At 38.5% G+C, this 17,843-nt stretch overlaps 2 protein-coding genes across 2 annotated transcripts; both read left to right on the top strand.

Annotated features, from left to right (window-relative positions):
- The first annotated feature begins 1,070 nt into the window (after window positions 1-1,070).
- On the top strand, window positions 1,071-5,437 carry tctn2 (tectonic family member 2). The gene is made up of 18 exons (XM_074671182.1): window positions 1,071-1,255; window positions 1,336-1,449; window positions 1,688-1,758; window positions 1,938-2,139; window positions 2,227-2,327; window positions 2,442-2,641; window positions 2,740-2,860; window positions 2,946-3,099; window positions 3,203-3,286; window positions 3,371-3,493; window positions 3,587-3,661; window positions 3,736-3,834; window positions 3,926-4,043; window positions 4,116-4,219; window positions 4,417-4,564; window positions 4,690-4,833; window positions 4,934-5,022; window positions 5,182-5,437. The coding sequence occupies exons 1-18, from the start codon at window positions 1,156-1,158 to the stop codon at window positions 5,289-5,291; spliced, it is 2,157 nt and encodes a 718-aa protein (XP_074527283.1). The 5' UTR covers window positions 1,071-1,155; the 3' UTR covers window positions 5,292-5,437.
- Window positions 5,438-6,167: 730 nt separating this feature from the next.
- Window positions 6,168-17,116, top strand: atp6v0a2b (ATPase H+ transporting V0 subunit a2b). The gene is made up of 20 exons (XM_074671181.1): window positions 6,168-6,712; window positions 7,125-7,203; window positions 7,622-7,719; window positions 7,867-8,004; window positions 8,137-8,234; window positions 9,227-9,353; window positions 10,402-10,484; window positions 10,603-10,696; window positions 11,392-11,604; window positions 12,196-12,346; window positions 12,530-12,669; window positions 12,779-12,936; window positions 13,081-13,171; window positions 13,656-13,774; window positions 13,858-14,068; window positions 14,148-14,267; window positions 14,388-14,507; window positions 14,622-14,739; window positions 15,133-15,304; window positions 15,397-17,116. The coding sequence occupies exons 1-20, from the start codon at window positions 6,596-6,598 to the stop codon at window positions 15,497-15,499; spliced, it is 2,550 nt and encodes an 849-aa protein (XP_074527282.1). The 5' UTR covers window positions 6,168-6,595; the 3' UTR covers window positions 15,500-17,116.
- Window positions 17,117-17,843: the final 727 nt, after the last annotated feature.

Consider the following 17,843-nt stretch of genomic DNA (forward strand, 5'->3'; position numbering starts at 1 on the left):
GAGTCGCAATAAATCTAAAGGCCCTGAATTGAAACCATTGAAATCAGAGTTTCTGGATTGCTATCACTTTTAATCACGACTCCTACTGATTTCAAGAGATCTTTATCTTTACAATGAAGCAGCATTTATGTGACCCCCTCAAGGCAGGTTGGTGTCCATTAATCACCCCTTCAAAGTATGTGCTTGTACTGTGTATTATGTTGATATACAAGTATTTAGTACATCACATTGCCTCGGGTGTCCTTAGTCATTAAAAAACCGTAGACTAAGAGTAGACTGCAGCTGACAGAAAAGTACTTTATAACCAGGGCTTGACATAAACTTTTTTGCTCACAGCCACTGTGGCTGGTGGTATCCCTGAGTTACTATAGCCACTCAGTATTTTCACTGGCCACAATTTGTTTTTGGATAATTATGCTCAATATGATTAAAGCCGATGATAACATGCTAAAGTTTACTTAAAAAAAGATTTACAACCTCTTTAAATGTAAATGACCCCTATGCACAGTCAAAACAAGACTACATCAATGTTAAAATCCACAGGTCCTTAATCAGGTATTCAGCTCTGATAAAGTTGTGTGTAACATTGTGCTCCTTTCATATGAAAATATGTAGTCTATTAAGTCATAGCAATTAAAATAGTAGTTTGTTATTGCTTGTAATAAAATGGTAAAGGGATTAATTGAACTAATAAATACTCAGCAAGAGACACTGTCTGCTTAAATATTGATTAACGATTGTAATCAGAAAATCATTTATTTTTTCACGAGAATGAAAATTAAGGAGAGGTAAATTAAATTTCCTCAGAGCTTTCATCATCAGTCATCTTTTTGCTTGTCTCTCTGCTCCATGTTTGAGATAGAATTCAACCCGCCAAAGTGGCCAGTGGGAGCGGTGGTGTTACCAGCCACTGCCGAAATCCACCAGCATTTGGCCGGTTGGCCGGTGTTAATGTCAAGCCCAGTTTATAACACTATAGGATTTACTCATTCACATCTCAGTATCATCATAAATTACCACCCCAGGCCATGGGGTGCCGCTGTTCTTAATTTTAGTATATCTTTGACTCTACCATTTCACAGAGCAAGAAGCCTGGTTGCCAAGACATCACAACGGTTTACTAATATGTCGCCATTATAAGCTACCTCGAAGCAAATGGCTAATGTGGCTAATATTTCTTTTTCCAAGCTCATATTTGATGCGTCGTGGTGTATATTTCTGCTCACGTCCTTAGCTCACACTCAAAACACTGTTGGTAAGACCTTAAAATGTTACCACAAATTATACTCAGTATTCTTTCAGATTGAATAGAAATGATGTCTTGTTGTTGAATAGTTTTCCAGCCGTCATTTCTCACAACGACTGGACCAAGGGTCACTGCATTTCTGTTGGGAAACACAACGGATATCTCTCTGTATGTGAGGAGTGTCTTTCCTTCCAACACAACAGGTAATGCTAGTTAATGAGACTGTTTACCCATAGCAGCGACGCATCGCCATCTTTGAAAGTTTATTTGTTAGTGTAGTTTAGTTTTAAGTCACGTTTATCTCAAATAGCTACCTAAATATAATTTTGCCTTTCAGCATTAGAGGGGAAGACGGAGAAGTGGCAAAGCAGGGATTTGGTCGTCTTCACTGTAATATTTACTGTCATGTTAAAAAAGTTGGATTCTTTTTGTCACTTACAGGAAGTATTGAACCTCCATCATGTGTGGCTGAGGACACACAGTGGGTGCTCTCAAGGGAGCAGGTTGGAAAGGTAAGAAACCCAACATTTTCTTCAGATTTAGTCATTTTGAAAAAACTGTTCAAATTTTGGATTAAGGAAAAAAAACGATAAAGGATACATAGAAAGTTCTTACATGTATTCAACTGAGTCCATATTACATATAAAATTCAACTTTTTAATATTTTTATTTGTTTCATTTGGGGCAATAGACTGCACTTCAATTTCAGCTGAGACTGGATAGAAGTCTTCTTCTGTGTGGAGACAATGAAACAGAAACAGACTGCTGTCCACAGCCACTCTGTGTCCTGGAGACCCTTCAGGTATCTGCCTGTGTGGGCAGCACACCTCAGGCCTCATTGCTGATCCAAGTCAAGATACATGCCCTGTTGGTCCCTGGGAATGCTGCACCTGGTAACTAACTTATATCCCACCGTGATGGATCTCTGTGTCAAGGATGTCTCACATTATTCATTAATGCAAATCTTTATTCCATCTCAGAGAATTCAACAGTCATTCCAAACCAGATATACCAACCACTAGGCTCTTGTCCCTGTGACCTCACCCTCAGAGCATGTGATGTTCGCTGCTGCTGTGACAGGGTATTTACTGCTCTCACACTCTTTGTGTTTTGATTTGAGAATGGTGAATTCTGAAAAAGAGTGATCTTCCTAACATGTTAATCTGCATTTATTTTTTGTCTTTCACTCTGACAGGACTGTTCCGCTGAAGATCTAAAGCTATTTGAGTCACACTGCTTTCCGGTGCCTTTTGGTGGGCAAACCCCTGCTGATCCAGATTATCAGTGCTCTGTGCAGTCCTCTGACAACTCCCCAGATTGGTTTCCATTTTTATGTGTTAGTTCTCCACCAGAAAACAACCCTTACCTTGGGCTCTTTTACCAGGGAGACACAATGTAAGGAAAGATCTGACATATGTATGTTATTTTTTTAGCTTTTGATATTTTGATTTTCACATTCTCTTCATTTATCTTTTGTTTAATAACTTTTTTAGTCCACCTAAACCTGGCCCATCTTTCCAAATGCAAGCATTGTCAGCTCCAGAGCCACCTGTTTTGTATATACAAGGAAGTCCAATATTCACATTATGTGACCAGTTCCTCACTATCCCCCAGGTAAGTTGTTTGTTAACTGAGCAGATTGCTTCATTTGTGCTGTTAAAGCTGTAACAAAAAACGCCATGTATGTTTTCTTCCACAGATGGTGCTAGGGCAATGTGTGAACAATGCCCCAGTAGCATTTTTGAACAATTTTGAAGTCAGGTGTGTAACTCTACTTCGTTCTTGTCCAACTGGACCTTATTTACAAACACAACCAGAGGATTTGATGATTCAAGTGAAGAATGGCCAAGGAGGTGTGTTTTATCTGCTAACTATAGTTTTGCCATGTCTTCATATACCTAGGAACTACTTCTGTCTATATGTTTGACTTGTGTTTTTGTTTTTAATGTTTTTCAGGTGGTGTAGTGGTTGATGTTGTTGATGAAGAGGTTCTTGATGTGAGTCAGTTTATTTCAAGCAAAGATGCTGTTACCTCTTTGGGTATGTATTTACACACTGAGTGCTATGACAACTAAAAATGACTCTAAGACTTGATGTTGAATTGTGCTCATAATTTCTTTAAAGATACAGGTCTAGTGTGTGAGAATGTGACCTTAGGCCTTCATTACAAATTCTACTGGAAAGAAAACAGCATCACAAGTATTACAGTGACACGCACTGTTGGGACCATCGCTTTGAATGACAGTGGTAGGTACCAATTGTGCTTGATCCATCACAGTCACAGTTTATAAAAAATGTTGACGAAGTTTGGACTTTTTTTCTGTTCTGTCTCCTAAAAAGGAGTTTTAACCACAAGATATTCTGCCGAGTTCCTAAGTGGAGACTTTCCAGGTGATCCTAACTCAGGGAACCCAGGTGAGGACAAGCTGAAATGATTCTCTCCTGAGAATGTTTGTGGAACAAATAACTCAAAAAATGTGAAATGACAGGTTACCAAGTTGGAAGACCTGTTATTGCTGGGATTGTGGACATGTTGGACAATGACACAGGCCCAATACAAAGGACTTTGGTCAGTCTTTGGAAACCAGGTAAACCACTTAAGCCATGCTGCTGATAATGGCCTACAGCATTTACAAATTTGATTAACATCACAGCACCTTTCTCTGTTCTGTCTAAAAGTAAGTGATGGACTCTGTTCTACTGTGGAAACAAAACCAATTCTGTTTGGGGAGAATTCAACATCAGGATGTCTGCTGCAAGTCAGCAGACAGAATCTGAGTCAATGTGATCTCCTGAGGTCAGTAGCTGCACAAGGCTGGTGTTTTTTACCCTTGTGTTTTTGTGCTTAAGTCATTCTTTGCTCTTTTAGGGAGACTGTTACTACTCTTCAGTCATCTTTGGTCACAGCAACATATGTGGCAAAGAGAGGAAACCCTGATCCTGAAATGTTGACAGACTGGGTGAATATAAGCTGTAAGTAAAAAAGACAAAACTAGAAAAAACAGTTTTTTTTGTCCTGGATGTGCATGTTGATGAAATTAGATTATGCAAATGTTAAAAGTATTAACTATTTGCTTATATATTTATTTCAGCTCACTAACCAAATTATAAAATCTTCTGTGCAGTGTTCTTTGCTGTTTTAGTAAAAAGTTGCACAATCTACTTTCCAGTTATGACAACAAATTCAACCGCAACGATGGAAGGCAATCCAAATTCATGCTATGGGATTCCGTCCCATCAGCAAATACATGTTTGGAGTCTTGTCACAGGCATGATCGATGGGATACCTCAAAGAGAAATCCTTTCGCTGCAAGTCAGGTGGGTTTTCTCAGTGCAATGCAGTTCATTTTTTTCTTTTTTTCCCACTTCAAAAAAATTGTGCTTTTCAGTTGTAAAGGATCCATATTCTCCAATATTCACTGATTTTATACTCTCGATTTTAGCTTTGGCTTATCTTCTTGGGCAGTGGATTGTGGAGGAGGAGATGTCTCTACATGTGTAGATCTGATGGAGACTCAGTTCTTCCCCATCACCTCCTCAGTCACTTTTATTGATATCCCGATCAACACAGGACCGCCAAAAACAAGGTGCTTCCTTAAGAGTCAAGTTTTTCCTCATGAATGACTTAATGTATGAGCTGCTGGACTGGCTCTAATCTTCAATATTATGTTTGTTTGTCTTGAACAGTTTCCAGATTAACTTCACAGAGTATGACTGCAATAGGAATGATATATGTTGGCCTGAGCTGGCTTTCCCCGTCACCAAGTATTACACAGGTAGTGATTTACCTTGTCATTGGAAGATGTGGGTTAGGGGTTCAAAAAGTATTTGGTAAAATTGGTCCAAATAAATCCAATAGAAAAAAACAACATACTTATAGTAAATTGATGATATTAACATTCCTACTACTCACTTCTTTTGACTGTCTTTCCCAGGTGAGCAGTATTCACAATCACTGGCGAAAGGCCTCATCTTGGCTTTTTTCTTCATTGCTGCCTCGATCCTAGGGACCCCATGGAGACAAATACGACAGGCATGGAACTGACCAACACACTAAAACAGTGTTTTCTGTACAAATTTTATTTTGTGTGCAGTATTTAAATACTTGTAAAAATGTAAATACTTGTGTTTGCATAGAATCTTGTAATAAAGCTACTTTTTGTGACATTCCAAGGCTCCAACCCTCTATATACTTAGTTTTTTATTGACTGATTTGAAAAGTGGGGTGGTCTTATGTGCAGTTTTAGTCCTGTAAAAGTGTTAGTTCTCAATGACTTGTTGCAGTTCTTATTTCTGGATAAATGCTTAACCTTGTGTATATGCCTAATAATGGTCATTATCCACAAGCACAATGATGTTTTACTTGTAGCATATATGCCACTTTCGATTGATTTTTAGCCCTTTACTCTGACCTGTGGTTAGGATGACCCCTATCCGAGGGAAATAGTTCTTGCTCATTTTCTCTTTCCCTACATTTGTATCTATTTTTGGTGCCCCCTACTTTTAGAAAGAAATAAATATTTAAGTTGACATTTGGGGCCTTTTGCCTTTGGCAATCCCTATTTGTGAAATGGTTTATTCAGGGAAAGTCCAGGAAAATGAACATTACCTTGGAAAGTAGAAGACATTTAAAATCCAAGGTCACACAGAGTGTTATATACTTGCTGCATGACCCTGTAAACAAGTTGCAAAAGTTTGTTGTAAAATAAAAAAAAAAAAAACAGATGAACCGTCCGCTTGGCCAGTCAAGTTCAGATAGAGCATCTGATCCAAGTAAAAATAGGGGATTGGATGTGCACGCCTGCCCGTGTCAATTTGCCTTCAGACAGAGTTGAGGGTTAAAAAAACGCTTGTCTGGGTCAGCATGACTGCGCAGACTCATGAAGGCAGTGATCATTGGTTAGAGGCCGTGGAAGTTCATCGTATTCAACAGTGTGAAGTGACGTGTAGCACTGTGGACATCTCAATCGGACGTCTAAAACTTCCTAAAGTGTGTTGGGAGTCGTGAGTGCTTCAATGGATGTGCAATTAAAGCTGCTTTGACTCTGAATAGCGCACAGTTTCAGCTTCAGCTTTGCCGAAACAAGTTTGTCATCTTTACAAAACGGTTCTAACCGGTTAGCCTATTAGCTAACAGGAACAGCTTCTGTTGTTACGATAGCTACCTGAAGTCTCCGTTATGTAATCCAGGGATGATTTTTATCATCTGAGCCAAAAATGGAAGCCAATAAGAGAGACTTTTCAAGCCGTCGTTGACCGGCTTTTATCCACGTTGCTGTAACCGTACTTAATCGCTTGCAAACATTAGCACGTCGTCGGAGCAGGTAGGTTCCTGGACGAACTGTCAAGATGAGCTCTCTGCTCCGAGGTGAGGAGATGTGCTTGGCCCAGCTGTTCCTACAGTCTGGATCCGCATACGACTGCATTAGCGAACTCGGGGAGTTGGGACTTGTGGAGTTCAGAGACGTAAGTCCCGAAATACAGTTTGTCCTCTTTAGGTGTCACGTGAAAAGTTAATGCTGAGTTTGCATACATGCAAAACACTCGTGGACTGCTAATCTACATACAACCAGCACTTCTATGACTTGTGTCGCTGACTTAATTTTCATCTAGGGAAACATAACCGTTTGCATTGTCAGTTGTCTTATTTTATATTTTCATTTTCTGTGGAGCACTTTGTGACTCCGTTCTGTGAAAGGTGCTATACTAAAAAAAATACTAAAATGTACTTACTCTAGGTCTTATCAGATAGCCGCAGGAAATGATAGTTGCCTGTCTGTTTTATGACGACATTGCTTGGTTTGCTCAGTGATGAGTTAGGGCGAGGATTATTTATCTTTCAAGTCTTTGATGACTGTGTTTCTTTCACCTCTTTCAGCTCAATCCATCGGTTAACGCATTCCAGCGAAAGTACGTCAATGAGATCAAAAAATGTGAGGAAATGGAGATGATCCTCGGTAAGAACGAATCGGCTTTTGATTTAATGTACGACTTCCTGGCTGTTCATCAAGCACTAGTTAAAGTCAAACTGTCTGTAGGAAGTCAATGTAGTCCATTTCTTTTGTGTCTGACAGGCCTAAAACAAAGCTGTAATGGCAAGACATAAAGGCACAGACAGCCCTTTAACTTTCACTGAGCGGAATTTAAAAGAACTGGACATAGAGTCATAAGAAACATCAGCTGGTTTTAGATTTAGTAGAATGAAATGTCACGTTTGGTTAATTAAAAGCTTTTTTATTAGTTTAAGGGGGGAGAAAAACTTTCAGTCAGAAATTTCAAACAATCAAAAGTCCAGTTTAGTGTTCTCCAAAGAATCTGGACATTTTTAAAATTGCATGCCATGTCTTGTCAATATTTGTCCTTTATTTTATACAGGATACCTCCTGAGGGAAGTGAAGAAAGCAGACATTTCACTGCCAGAAGGAGATGTGAACCCTGTGGCTCCTTTACCAAAGCATGTCATGACTATAATGGTAAGTTAATTAAGTTTTACTCTTTATTAAAGTGTTCTTAATGTATTATGCAAATAACCAAGTTTTGTAGATTTTATTTGAAATGCGTTAACTTTTTGAATTTTGCAGTGGTGTTTTATCACTGGATGTCCCTGTGTGTGTTTACAGGAGCAGCTGCAGAGACTTAAAGTGGAGTTAGGTGAAGTCACCAAGAATAAAGAGAAACTTCAGAGGAATCTGCTGGAGCTGACAGAGTACACACACATGCTGCGGATCACCCGCAACTTTGTCCAAAGACCCTCTGATGTTAGTGTGCATTTCTGAACTGTTAATACACCCTAAATTAATTCATTTTTTATAGTTTATACAACAGAATATTTGGGGTTTTTTTGTTTTAATTTCCATATTTACCAGTCTTTTTACTGTCCTCACGTTTAGCGAGAGCCTCTTCAAGTCCAGTATGAGGAGTTCCCATTTTTGGAAAAAGACACAATGATGGACTACAGCAGCATGCAGAGACTCGGAGCCAAACTGGGGTGAGAGATAGAGTTCTGCTAGTCAAATATATATAAGCATGATGTTACTTGTAGTAAAGTAAGTTTAACTTATTTAAGAGCTTTCATTAGGCACCTGCACTGACATGGTGAATTAATCAAACAGATTTAGTGACTTTTTAACAGTTCCTGCCTCATTTGTAAAGAAGATTTACTACTGTTTTCCTCAGTGATCAGTTGTCTCCCACTACTGATCACCCACTGACACACTTTGTATGCTCAGCTCACACACTTCTGCAAAAACAACAACCGGAAAGCAACTCTGGTTCCTTATCAGCAGCACATTGTCTAGAATTACAGCTCATCAAAAAGTTAGTTGTTTGTGAAGTTGTGAATACTGAAGTTCATCCAAAGAAGAAAGACATAGTCAAATATGGGTTTCATTGACTCATTCATGCATGACTCACACAAACAGTTCAAAGGAAAAGGCCCCAAACCTCAAAGCTGCATTTTCTGTCATCACTTATCAACCAGCTCTGATACTATAAAAGTAACAGCTCTGCAGCAGACAGCTTGTGTTGTGTTCAGCTGAGCACATAGTGACTCCAGTACTGTGCAACTGTTGAGGTTAGGGCAACAGGCATGTTGGTGCTAACCAGACTGCTAAGATGCTTTTGAGTGAGTGAAGAAGTCCCCTCGTAAAATATTAACCCAGTAAGCCCACATGGCTTTTAGATATCTCAAAACTATGGGTGTCAAAGTTTAGTTAGCAATGTGGGGTTTGTCAGAATGATTTATGTTTTGTTCATGTTCAAGCTTTTCTCTTTTGATACATTCAGACAGTAGAAAGATCTTTTTGATATCTAAAACTGTGATTGTGAGGTTAACGGGAAATGTTTATCTAAATCTTTAATCAGATTCAGTAGCAGCTGACAGGACTGTCATGACAGTTTTATGGTGATAAAACATAAAAATTATATCAAGGCTCTGACAAATGCTCTGGTTGTTTCTAAGTTTTCCTTGTTCTTTTGCAGTTTTATTTCTGGACTCATTCAGAGGGCAAAGATTGAGGCCTTCGAGCGAATGCTTTGGAGAGTTTGTAAAGGTTACACCATACTCAGCTATGCTGAGGTCGAGGAGTACCTGGAAGATCCCAGCACAGTAGGTTTTTTTGTCAACCAAGTCTAAGTTTGTGTGACAGTCACATTTCTTTTATTATGTCATTCCTTCATCAGATAAGGAAGAAAAGTATTTGCATGAATGACACGTATTGTCTTTACTTCTTAAGTAAAACATAATCTATTTAAATTTAATTATTTGATTTATTTCACTGTAAATCTTCAGTAACTCACTTTGGGTTGTTTACAAGAAATGTTTATGGGAAGGACAGACGCTTCATTCTGTTTACACATAACAGTACAGGAACTAATGTAAGTTTTCTGTTTCCATTGTTTTAAAATAATTGTTTAATAATTGTCCATTGTTTAAATAATAATTGTTTTAAAATAAAAAAGGGTGTCCGGTTACTGATGTAAAGGCTGGTACAGGTTAAGATAAACCTTTTTTGTGTCATATAATTTCATGACAAAAATATTCACAAGATTCAGCACAAATAGGACTATTCCATCTCTGTTTGTATTTTTAACATTAGGTCATTATTGGATGAATCATTTAGTTGGATACAAGGGGCACACGTGTACTTAATTTAACATGTTGCATGCTCTGAATTATCACAAAAAAAGCAATGTCACTTCTTTCTTGAATTGTTCTGAATTGTTGCCAAAGAGTAACAAAGAGATCAGAGGGCAGAGTACTCTCGAGTATTTGTCAACAAAAAGAGAAGGAAAAGTCCAGACGTGTACTGTTCCCATGACTGCTGTGATCTCATGCCTTCATATTGAGTGACAGCATTAATCCACTTATCCATTCCTGTGCTTGACTAGAGGGCAGGCATGCAGGGCTGAGACTGATCAGTTAGGGAATGTCTGACATACTTTCACTGATGGAAAATTGAGAAAATTTACAGTCATGCGTTACCTGTTTTAGTCTCAAATGCTGCCAAGTTTCTTTCCATGGCTCCATTTTACAAACAAAAACATTTACTATTAGATACTTTTTATGGAATCTGCAGTTTGTGACCCATCACTTAATAAGTTTTCATTCTTCATCTTATCTATTATTAATGAATCTTCCTGAATGTGACCTGTAGGGTGAGCCGACCAAAAGTGTGGTGTTCCTGATCTCCTACTGGGGAGACCAAATAGGCCAGAAAGTGAAGAAAATCTGTGACTGGTAATTCATTAACTCTTCTTTATGCTATGGCTGTTATGTGACTGGCAGATTAAATAGTTGATATAGGTATTGAAATAGTTTGCTTTGTGTGTGACTTGCTTATTTACCTCTACCACAGCTACCACTGTCACTTGTACCCGTATCCCAGTAGCAATGAGGAGAGGAATGATGTTGTGGAAGGACTGAGGACTCGGATTCAGGACCTGCACACAGTATGTCTACACATAATGAAATTTTCTATTATAAATTTGGGACATAAAATGAAGTTTTTCTATTCTAAATTTATCCGTCACATCAATCTTTTTTTTTTCAACCAAAATGTTGACGAGTCATTTCCCTGTTTAGGTAATCTAAAAAATTTTTAGGAAAAAGGAATTTAGTATGAACCCCAAGTAATCCTTATACCATCTGTGGTATTTGGTAAATCTTTTTTACATCTACAGCTGATTCATGCTCTTGAAGCAGCAGACATGGTAAAAATTATACAGAAAGGTTTTAATGGTTGACATATTTTATTAAAGATTAACTCTTTTTTTAATTTAAGTCTGTCCTGACACTCAGAGGGTTGACTGAGTTTGAGTCTGGAGCATTTCACTGTGAAGGATTTAGAAACTTGAACCAACTGTGACTGGGAGTCAGAATTGCTCCCACCCCTGTAGCACATGATCAACATGAGACCTTAGCTGAAAATTGAATTGTTGTTTCCCTTTTTTTCATTCCCTCCCTTTTTATGACTGTTCCACATATCTGATTCTTATCCTCACACACAAACACACTTAAACCACTCTTGTTAACATCACTCATATTTATATCCCTGTGTGAACATGCTGTAATCGTACAATATGTCTTAGATAACCTATAATACTGTGCAGCACACTGAGAGCCCTGTTTTCTTTACTTTGCTCAGGTACTCCATAGGACTGAGGACTACCTGAGACAGGTCCTGATCAAGGCTTCAGAATCTGTCTACACCTGGGTCATCCAGGTCAAGAAGATGAAAGCCATCTACTATATTCTGAACCTGTGTAGCTTTGATGTGACAAACAAGTGTCTAATTGCTGAGGTTTGGTGTCCTGTCAATGATATTCCCACTCTACGGAGAGCTCTGGAGGAAGGATCGGTGAGGAAACTGTTAGGACTCTCTTCCTGTTCAGAAACCCCGGCTCTTTATTCATTGGCACCCTGAAATCAAGCACTGTCTTCAGTCTGACTTCTGTTGTTTGAGAAAGGAGGGTTTGTTTGACTTGATGAGGGAACTGAGAGGCCACTGTTCATTCATTTTAGTGGCTAAGGACCAAGTGTGTGTATTTGGAGGAAAAAAAAAACAGAGTTAACTCTTGGTACAGAGGTTTATTTGTCTACTCTCCAGATCTCTAAACATGTCATTATGCCGCAACTACTGAATCTATCTTTATTTGTAAACCATAAAATCACAACAAATGTTATTCCTTTTCTTGTTTTATTTAAAAAAATAGACTCAACATCAAGACAAGATGAGTCTTGTCTCAACTTAACCCACCATGAATAGAGAAGTTTTCAGCATTTAGCGATTTACAGTGGCAAGGAAAAAGGAATACAGCAAGATGCAGAAAGAGAGAGTGTGAATCACAACGATGTGGTTTTCTTCTTGGCTCATGTGCTGCCAGATTTTTGCAGAGCTGTTTAAATGTTTCAAGACCCTGCCAAGCTTACATTTTTATTTTACATCTAGAGAAAAAGTGGAGCTACTGTTCCTTCCTTTGTCAATCGGATCCCCACAAGTGACACTCCTCCCACTCTGATAAGGACAAACAAATTCACCTCTGGTTTCCAGAACATTGTGGATGCCTATGGAGTGGGCACTTATAGAGAGGTCAACCCTGGTGAGTTTCTTTGATTGCCTTTTTTTCCCTCTAGTCTTGTCTTGTCTACACTGCACCTGTGCTATTTGTTAACTTCCTAGTTTTTATTGCAGATTTGAATCCTGTTTTTCTGTTTGCAGTTTAAACAAATGTTTTATTTTGACGGTGCCTAAATGTATACTCCTCTCCCTCTCTCATTTGAAGCTCCTTTTACAATCATCACTTTCCCATTCCTTTTTGCTGTGATGTTCGGGGACCTTGGTCATGGAATCATCATGGCTCTGTTTGCTTTCTGGATGGTGCTCTGTGAGAACAACCGCAAACTCAAAAACACCAGAAATGAGGTGAGCTTTCTTTACATTTAAACTTATTTCAAATCTTAAGCTTAGTCACTTGTCTGCAACAAACAGTTTGCCTGACGCCTGAGGCATGTGATGTTTTGTGTGTGTGCAGATCTGGAACACATTTTTTGAGGGCCGTTATATTATCCTGATGATGGGCCTGTTCTCTGTCTACACTGGCCTCATATACAACGACTGTTTCTCCAAGTCCCTGAATATCTTCGGCTCTCGGTGGAGTGTAAAGGCCATGTTCACAGCACAGGTGTGGAAGTAAGTATTCAGTGACACAAAGGGCTGTTCTGTTGGTCAGACTGACCCTGATGTGCATGATTCTCATTTCTTAGGATGTTAAAGCTATATCCGTCAGACTCAAGTACATTTAACACCCTTTGTGTTTTCATTTCTTCCTAACAGGGATGCAGATCTCAATGGAAATAAGATTCTTACTCTTGATCCTAATGTCACAGGAGTTTTCCATGGACCGTACCCATTAGGAATAGACCCAGTAAGTGATTGGCATAAAACCACAACAGGGGTGCAAAGCATTGATTTAGTGTGGTGCTCAGAGTCTTCATCATACTTTTATGTGCTGGGGAGCTATGAGTTCAGATTGTTGCTTTTTTTTATGCTTTCCCAAAATCAGTATACTGGCTGAAACCAGCAAACAGTCTAATGCCGTACATGTCGCGGTATTAGGAATGTTCTCCTAGGTTATGGTTTATACTAAAAGCTCTTAACCAACATGAGGGACTTTTTACACAAATTCTGTAAAGACTTGTGTGATTTTAATTAAAGTATAATAGCAGGTTTTAAAAAAAATGGGTCTAATATTTAGAATGTTCTGTTGTGTTATTGAATAGCTTGAATAAAATATATTTGAGAAACAAATGTTGAATGATAATCTAATGACATTTAAGTGATATTTATAATCATTTTGATTAAAAACAACCCAATCTGTGTGGCATTATTTTTCTCTTTTCCTTGTGTAGATTTGGAACTTGGCAACAAACCGGCTGACATTTCTGAACTCCTACAAAATGAAGATGTCAGTGATACTGGGCATCATCCACATGAGCTTTGGGGTCATCCTCAGCACTTACAATCACATGTAAGAACTGAATAGTTTATATGTTTTATGGCCTTAAGTTGGAGCATTTTATGAGCATGCTTTATTTTCTCCATCAATCACAGATACTTCAGGAAGAAGTACAACCTGTACCTGGTTTTTCTCCCTGAGCTCCTGTTCCTCCTGTGCCTGTTCGGCTACCTGGCGTTCATGATATTCTACAAGTGGCTCGTCTTCTCCGCTAAGGATGCAACACGAGCACCGAGCATCCTCATTCACTTTATTAACATGTTCCTCATGCAGGGTGATGCCGTGCAGCCCCTCTACCCAGGACAGGTGAGAAGCTGGTTTAAAGCTACCATCACTGAAACAGTTGTTATCAACATTTTTCACTGTTGTTGTGTTTTTCTCCTAGACTGGCCTGCAAATATTTCTGATGGTCATAGCTGTTCTTAGTGTGCCTGTCTTGCTCTTGGGAAAACCTGTCTACCTTTACTGGCTTCACAAAGGAAGCCACCATCTGGGAATGTACAGGGTGAGGGTTTAACTCCCATGTCTGACGTACAATACATGCTTGGATGAGACAAAAGTCTCTAAATACTTGTCTGCTGTCTGACACCCTGATAATCCGACTTACTCTCCTGGGTGGTTACAGGGGTATGAGCGTGTGCGACGTGACAGTGAAGAAGAACTGTTCCTGATGAGGACTCATGATATGGAGGAGGGCAGCAGTCACAGTGATCTCTCTGTCAGTGGAGAACGGCAGACAGAAGAGGTGAGCCCAGAAGGTCAACTGTAGAGTAACGTACTTCTAACATAAAGACTACTGCTATGGTTTTTACTGTGCTTTCTGTCAGTAGTGCTGATTTTTGCTTTATTTTTGTCACAGTTTGACTTTGCAGATGAGCTCCTTCATCAGAGCATCCACACTATAGAGTATTGCCTTGGTTGCATCTCAAACACAGCTTCATACCTAAGGCTCTGGGCTCTGAGTCTGGCACATGCTCGTGAGTATATTGACTTAAAGTACAACGCAGTGATAGCTGATCCATGATTCAGACCTGTGTTAATACATAAACGCTGATGGCAAACAGGGTTTATAGGACTGGTAATTACTAGAGAAAGTAAATTTTACAGAGGTTATTTTACTTTTAGAGCTGGCTCCTATTTTCCATTCTAGCACATTTAAGTGAAGAACTTCTTAAACTGCTTCCGGCAGCTGTACTACCATTCATCTTTGGATTTAATCTGTCATTTCCTCTCAGATTAATGACACAATGAGTGATTTCAGGTCACATTCTGAAATCAGTCTAATAATAACCAAAAATAACAAACCAGGTTGTACCTCTGTCTCACTTTTTAGTAACTGCACATGCATGCTCTTGTCTCTGCTCTCTCAGAGCTCTCAGAGGTGCTGTGGACCATGGTGATGCGAGTAGGACTACGAATGGACAGTCTCGTCGGAGTGTTATTCCTGGTTCCTGTATTTGGCCTGTTTGCCGTTCTCACTGTGTCTATCCTCCTGGTGATGGAGGGTCTTTCTGCATTCCTTCATGCGCTCAGACTGCATTGGTAAGAAAAGTCTTTGTGCAATTGACAGGACAAAACGCTCTTAAGTGATCGATGTGTGTTCATTTGAGTTTTTCATATTTGTTTTTCGGTAGGGTGGAGTTTCAGAATAAATTCTACAGTGGCAATGGATTCAAGTTTTGCCCCTTTTCCTTCTGCCTGCTGCCGTCCAGCTTTGAACAGGAGGGCTTACTGTGAAGAGACTTTCTGCTCATAATGGTAAATAAAGCTCATTGAGCAGGCAGCTTGTCATGATTATCATATATTAGAAAGATGTTCAAATGTTCTTTTATTCTCTCAGCATCTTTTTATATGAAGCCTCACAGACATAGGGCTTAAACATACTGCCTTAAAGAAAGACATCATTTTTATCAGCATCAGCACAATATACTGGCTTTGTTTCTTTTCACAGCAATGTAGCAATGTTGTGCTGCTCCATCCTGCCAGCTCCCCAATTGATTTGACTTTTTCAACCCTTGACTTTTCTGTCAGCTGTGGAACAATAACCCCACTTGCCATGTTTGTGCATAGATAAAATTAAATTATACTTTTGTTGAAGGGACTAAAAGAACAGAGAGTGCAGTGTATTGTTGAAAAACTACTGTATCTACTGCAACTGTATGTTTAAAATGTATTTTGTACCAAAATCAGTGAGCTAAACTGGAGTGCATTCTCTGTTTCCATGTAGTTCAGCTGCACCATTTGTTTAATATCACCATTGTTTGTCTAAACAGAAAACAGTTGTTACTTTTAATAGCTTTTTTAATAGGATTTGACACAAGACAAAATCTCCTCCCTAATCCTACCTGCTGAGAAATAACTCACATTTTTATCTCACGGTATTTTTGTCTGTCTCGTTTTTTTTTTGTTCTGTTTTGTTTTGTTGTGTTTTGTTTTCTGTAAATTTGGCATACTTGTAAAGATTAATGCAGTTATTCTGACGGTTTCACTTCAACACATCTCTTTCTCATACTTATGATAGCGAGCCATGTTCCACTTATAGATTTCTATTTTTTTTGTCACACTGACAGCCTTACAGAATTGCAACCAAATGACAGCATACAGTATCATTCTTTATGCTCTATTCTACTTTGTGGTACTGAAGCACCTCAAAGGATGTCAAGTTTTTCAGTACTTAAAAAGTACTTGGGCAGGGGTCGAAAGAGATGTATATAATTACTGTATGAAGAATTATCTTTAATTTATTATGTTTTTAAATGTCGCAGCAGAATTAAATATGAATGTAAATATCAGATTATTTTACTTGTATGCATTCACAGTGTTGCCTGTGGGTCTGCCACTTACTTGGACTAAGACTTAACATTTTTCCCTTGGAAAACTGAAATCTTTTTTTTTTTTTTTTGGTGACTCAGCTCGTCTAGCCAGGAGCCTATTCCTTTAAACATCTCCCATCAAATTTAACACATGGGTCAGGCAGTATTAAATCTTAAGAGGGACGGAGTAAATCAAAATGTTGGGTATTTTCATTACCTTGGTGAATTTGGTTGTATTGTTTGGGTTTGTTTTCCTAAGGGAAGGAGACTTGATCACATATCAAGATGTCAGCACTTTTGCAGTGTTAAGACACTGCCACAGTTTAGACTTAACTTTGTGCCTGAGGTTCATAAAATGTGTTTTGAATTCAGAAGTGGCTGATTAATTGATTAGTAAAATGACTGATCATCATCTTTTGTCTCTAGCTAATACTAAATGATTAGATTGCTTGGTTTAAATGGTTTTGTAGCTTTTTTTCTAATACATCCAGAATCTTGCTGTGAATTTTAACTTAAACAATCCGGTTTTTATTTACAAACACTCCATGCTTCACTTCTTTTAGGAAATTCATCCTTGTGTTATTAATAAATTGAAATATTTCTTGAGTTGTTTGTGTGGTATCTGAACTAAGAGAAACTACATGAAAGGCACAGTTACAGTTTTTCGATCATGTGAAAAATCAGCATATTCATTTAAGACTTATCAACTCTTATTTTCATGTGTCATTATGCCTCTCCTGTATTTTTTTGTGTTCTTTTTACTGCAGAGATGTTAAAATGTATATAAGTTCATATCACAACAATATCAAACTAAAAATGTCCTCTCTAACACCTTAAGTTAAAAACAGTGGGGGCACGTCTCCTATGCCAGTATGTATTTGTTCTATCGACAGTAAAGCTTGTCCGACTCGCACGTGCCGCCCTGTGGCCGTAGTGCGAAAACTAAATGAGCATCAAATCCAAACCGAAACAGAAAATGCAAATTTAAAATGTTTATTTTTGGGGGCAATTATGAAAGAATGAATTAAGACCACACAGAGGCAAGAAGGTCCTTTACAATCTGTGCTATGGTACAAATAAGCAACGGACGCTGATTTGTGCTATTTCGCCCAGATTAAAGTCAAGAAAAGGATATTTGCTGTGTAGTCTTAATCAACTCAAGTCAATTAAAAGCTTTAAATGTAGGATACAATTGTTGATTAAAAACGGTAGGGCTGTCTATTAACTGTCGAAAAAAAGAATTCTAACAATAAATTCCGTTACACGGT

The sequence above is a fragment of the Halichoeres trimaculatus genome, unplaced genomic scaffold (genome assembly GCF_033239565.1).
Source record: "Halichoeres trimaculatus isolate MK-OKI-2021-1 unplaced genomic scaffold, fHalTri1.1 fHalTri1_scaffold_5, whole genome shotgun sequence".
NCBI lineage: Eukaryota > Metazoa > Chordata > Actinopteri > Labriformes > Labridae > Halichoeres > Halichoeres trimaculatus.

What these genes read in the sequence shown, in the direction of transcription:
- atp6v0a2b (XM_074671181.1), top strand. Translation starts at nt 6,596, where the DNA reads ATGAGCTCTCTGCTCCGAGGTGAGGAGATGTGCTTGGCCCAGCTGTTC. An exon ending in GAGCTCTGGAGGAAGGATCG is followed by an intron (nt 11,605 to 12,195) that starts GTGAGGAAACTG and finishes TTTTACATCTAG; the next exon opens with AGAAAAAGTGGAGCTACTGT. An exon ending in AGCCCCTCTACCCAGGACAG is followed by an intron (nt 14,069 to 14,147) that starts GTGAGAAGCTGG and finishes TTTTTCTCCTAG; the next exon opens with ACTGGCCTGCAAATATTTCT.
- tctn2 (XM_074671182.1), top strand. Translation starts at nt 1,156, where the DNA reads ATGGCTAATGTGGCTAATATTTCTTTTTCCAAGCTCATATTTGATGCG. An exon ending in CTTTCCTTCCAACACAACAG is followed by an intron (nt 1,450 to 1,687) that starts GTAATGCTAGTT and finishes TGTCACTTACAG; the next exon opens with GAAGTATTGAACCTCCATCA. An exon ending in AGTTCCTCACTATCCCCCAG is followed by an intron (nt 2,861 to 2,945) that starts GTAAGTTGTTTG and finishes TTTCTTCCACAG; the next exon opens with ATGGTGCTAGGGCAATGTGT.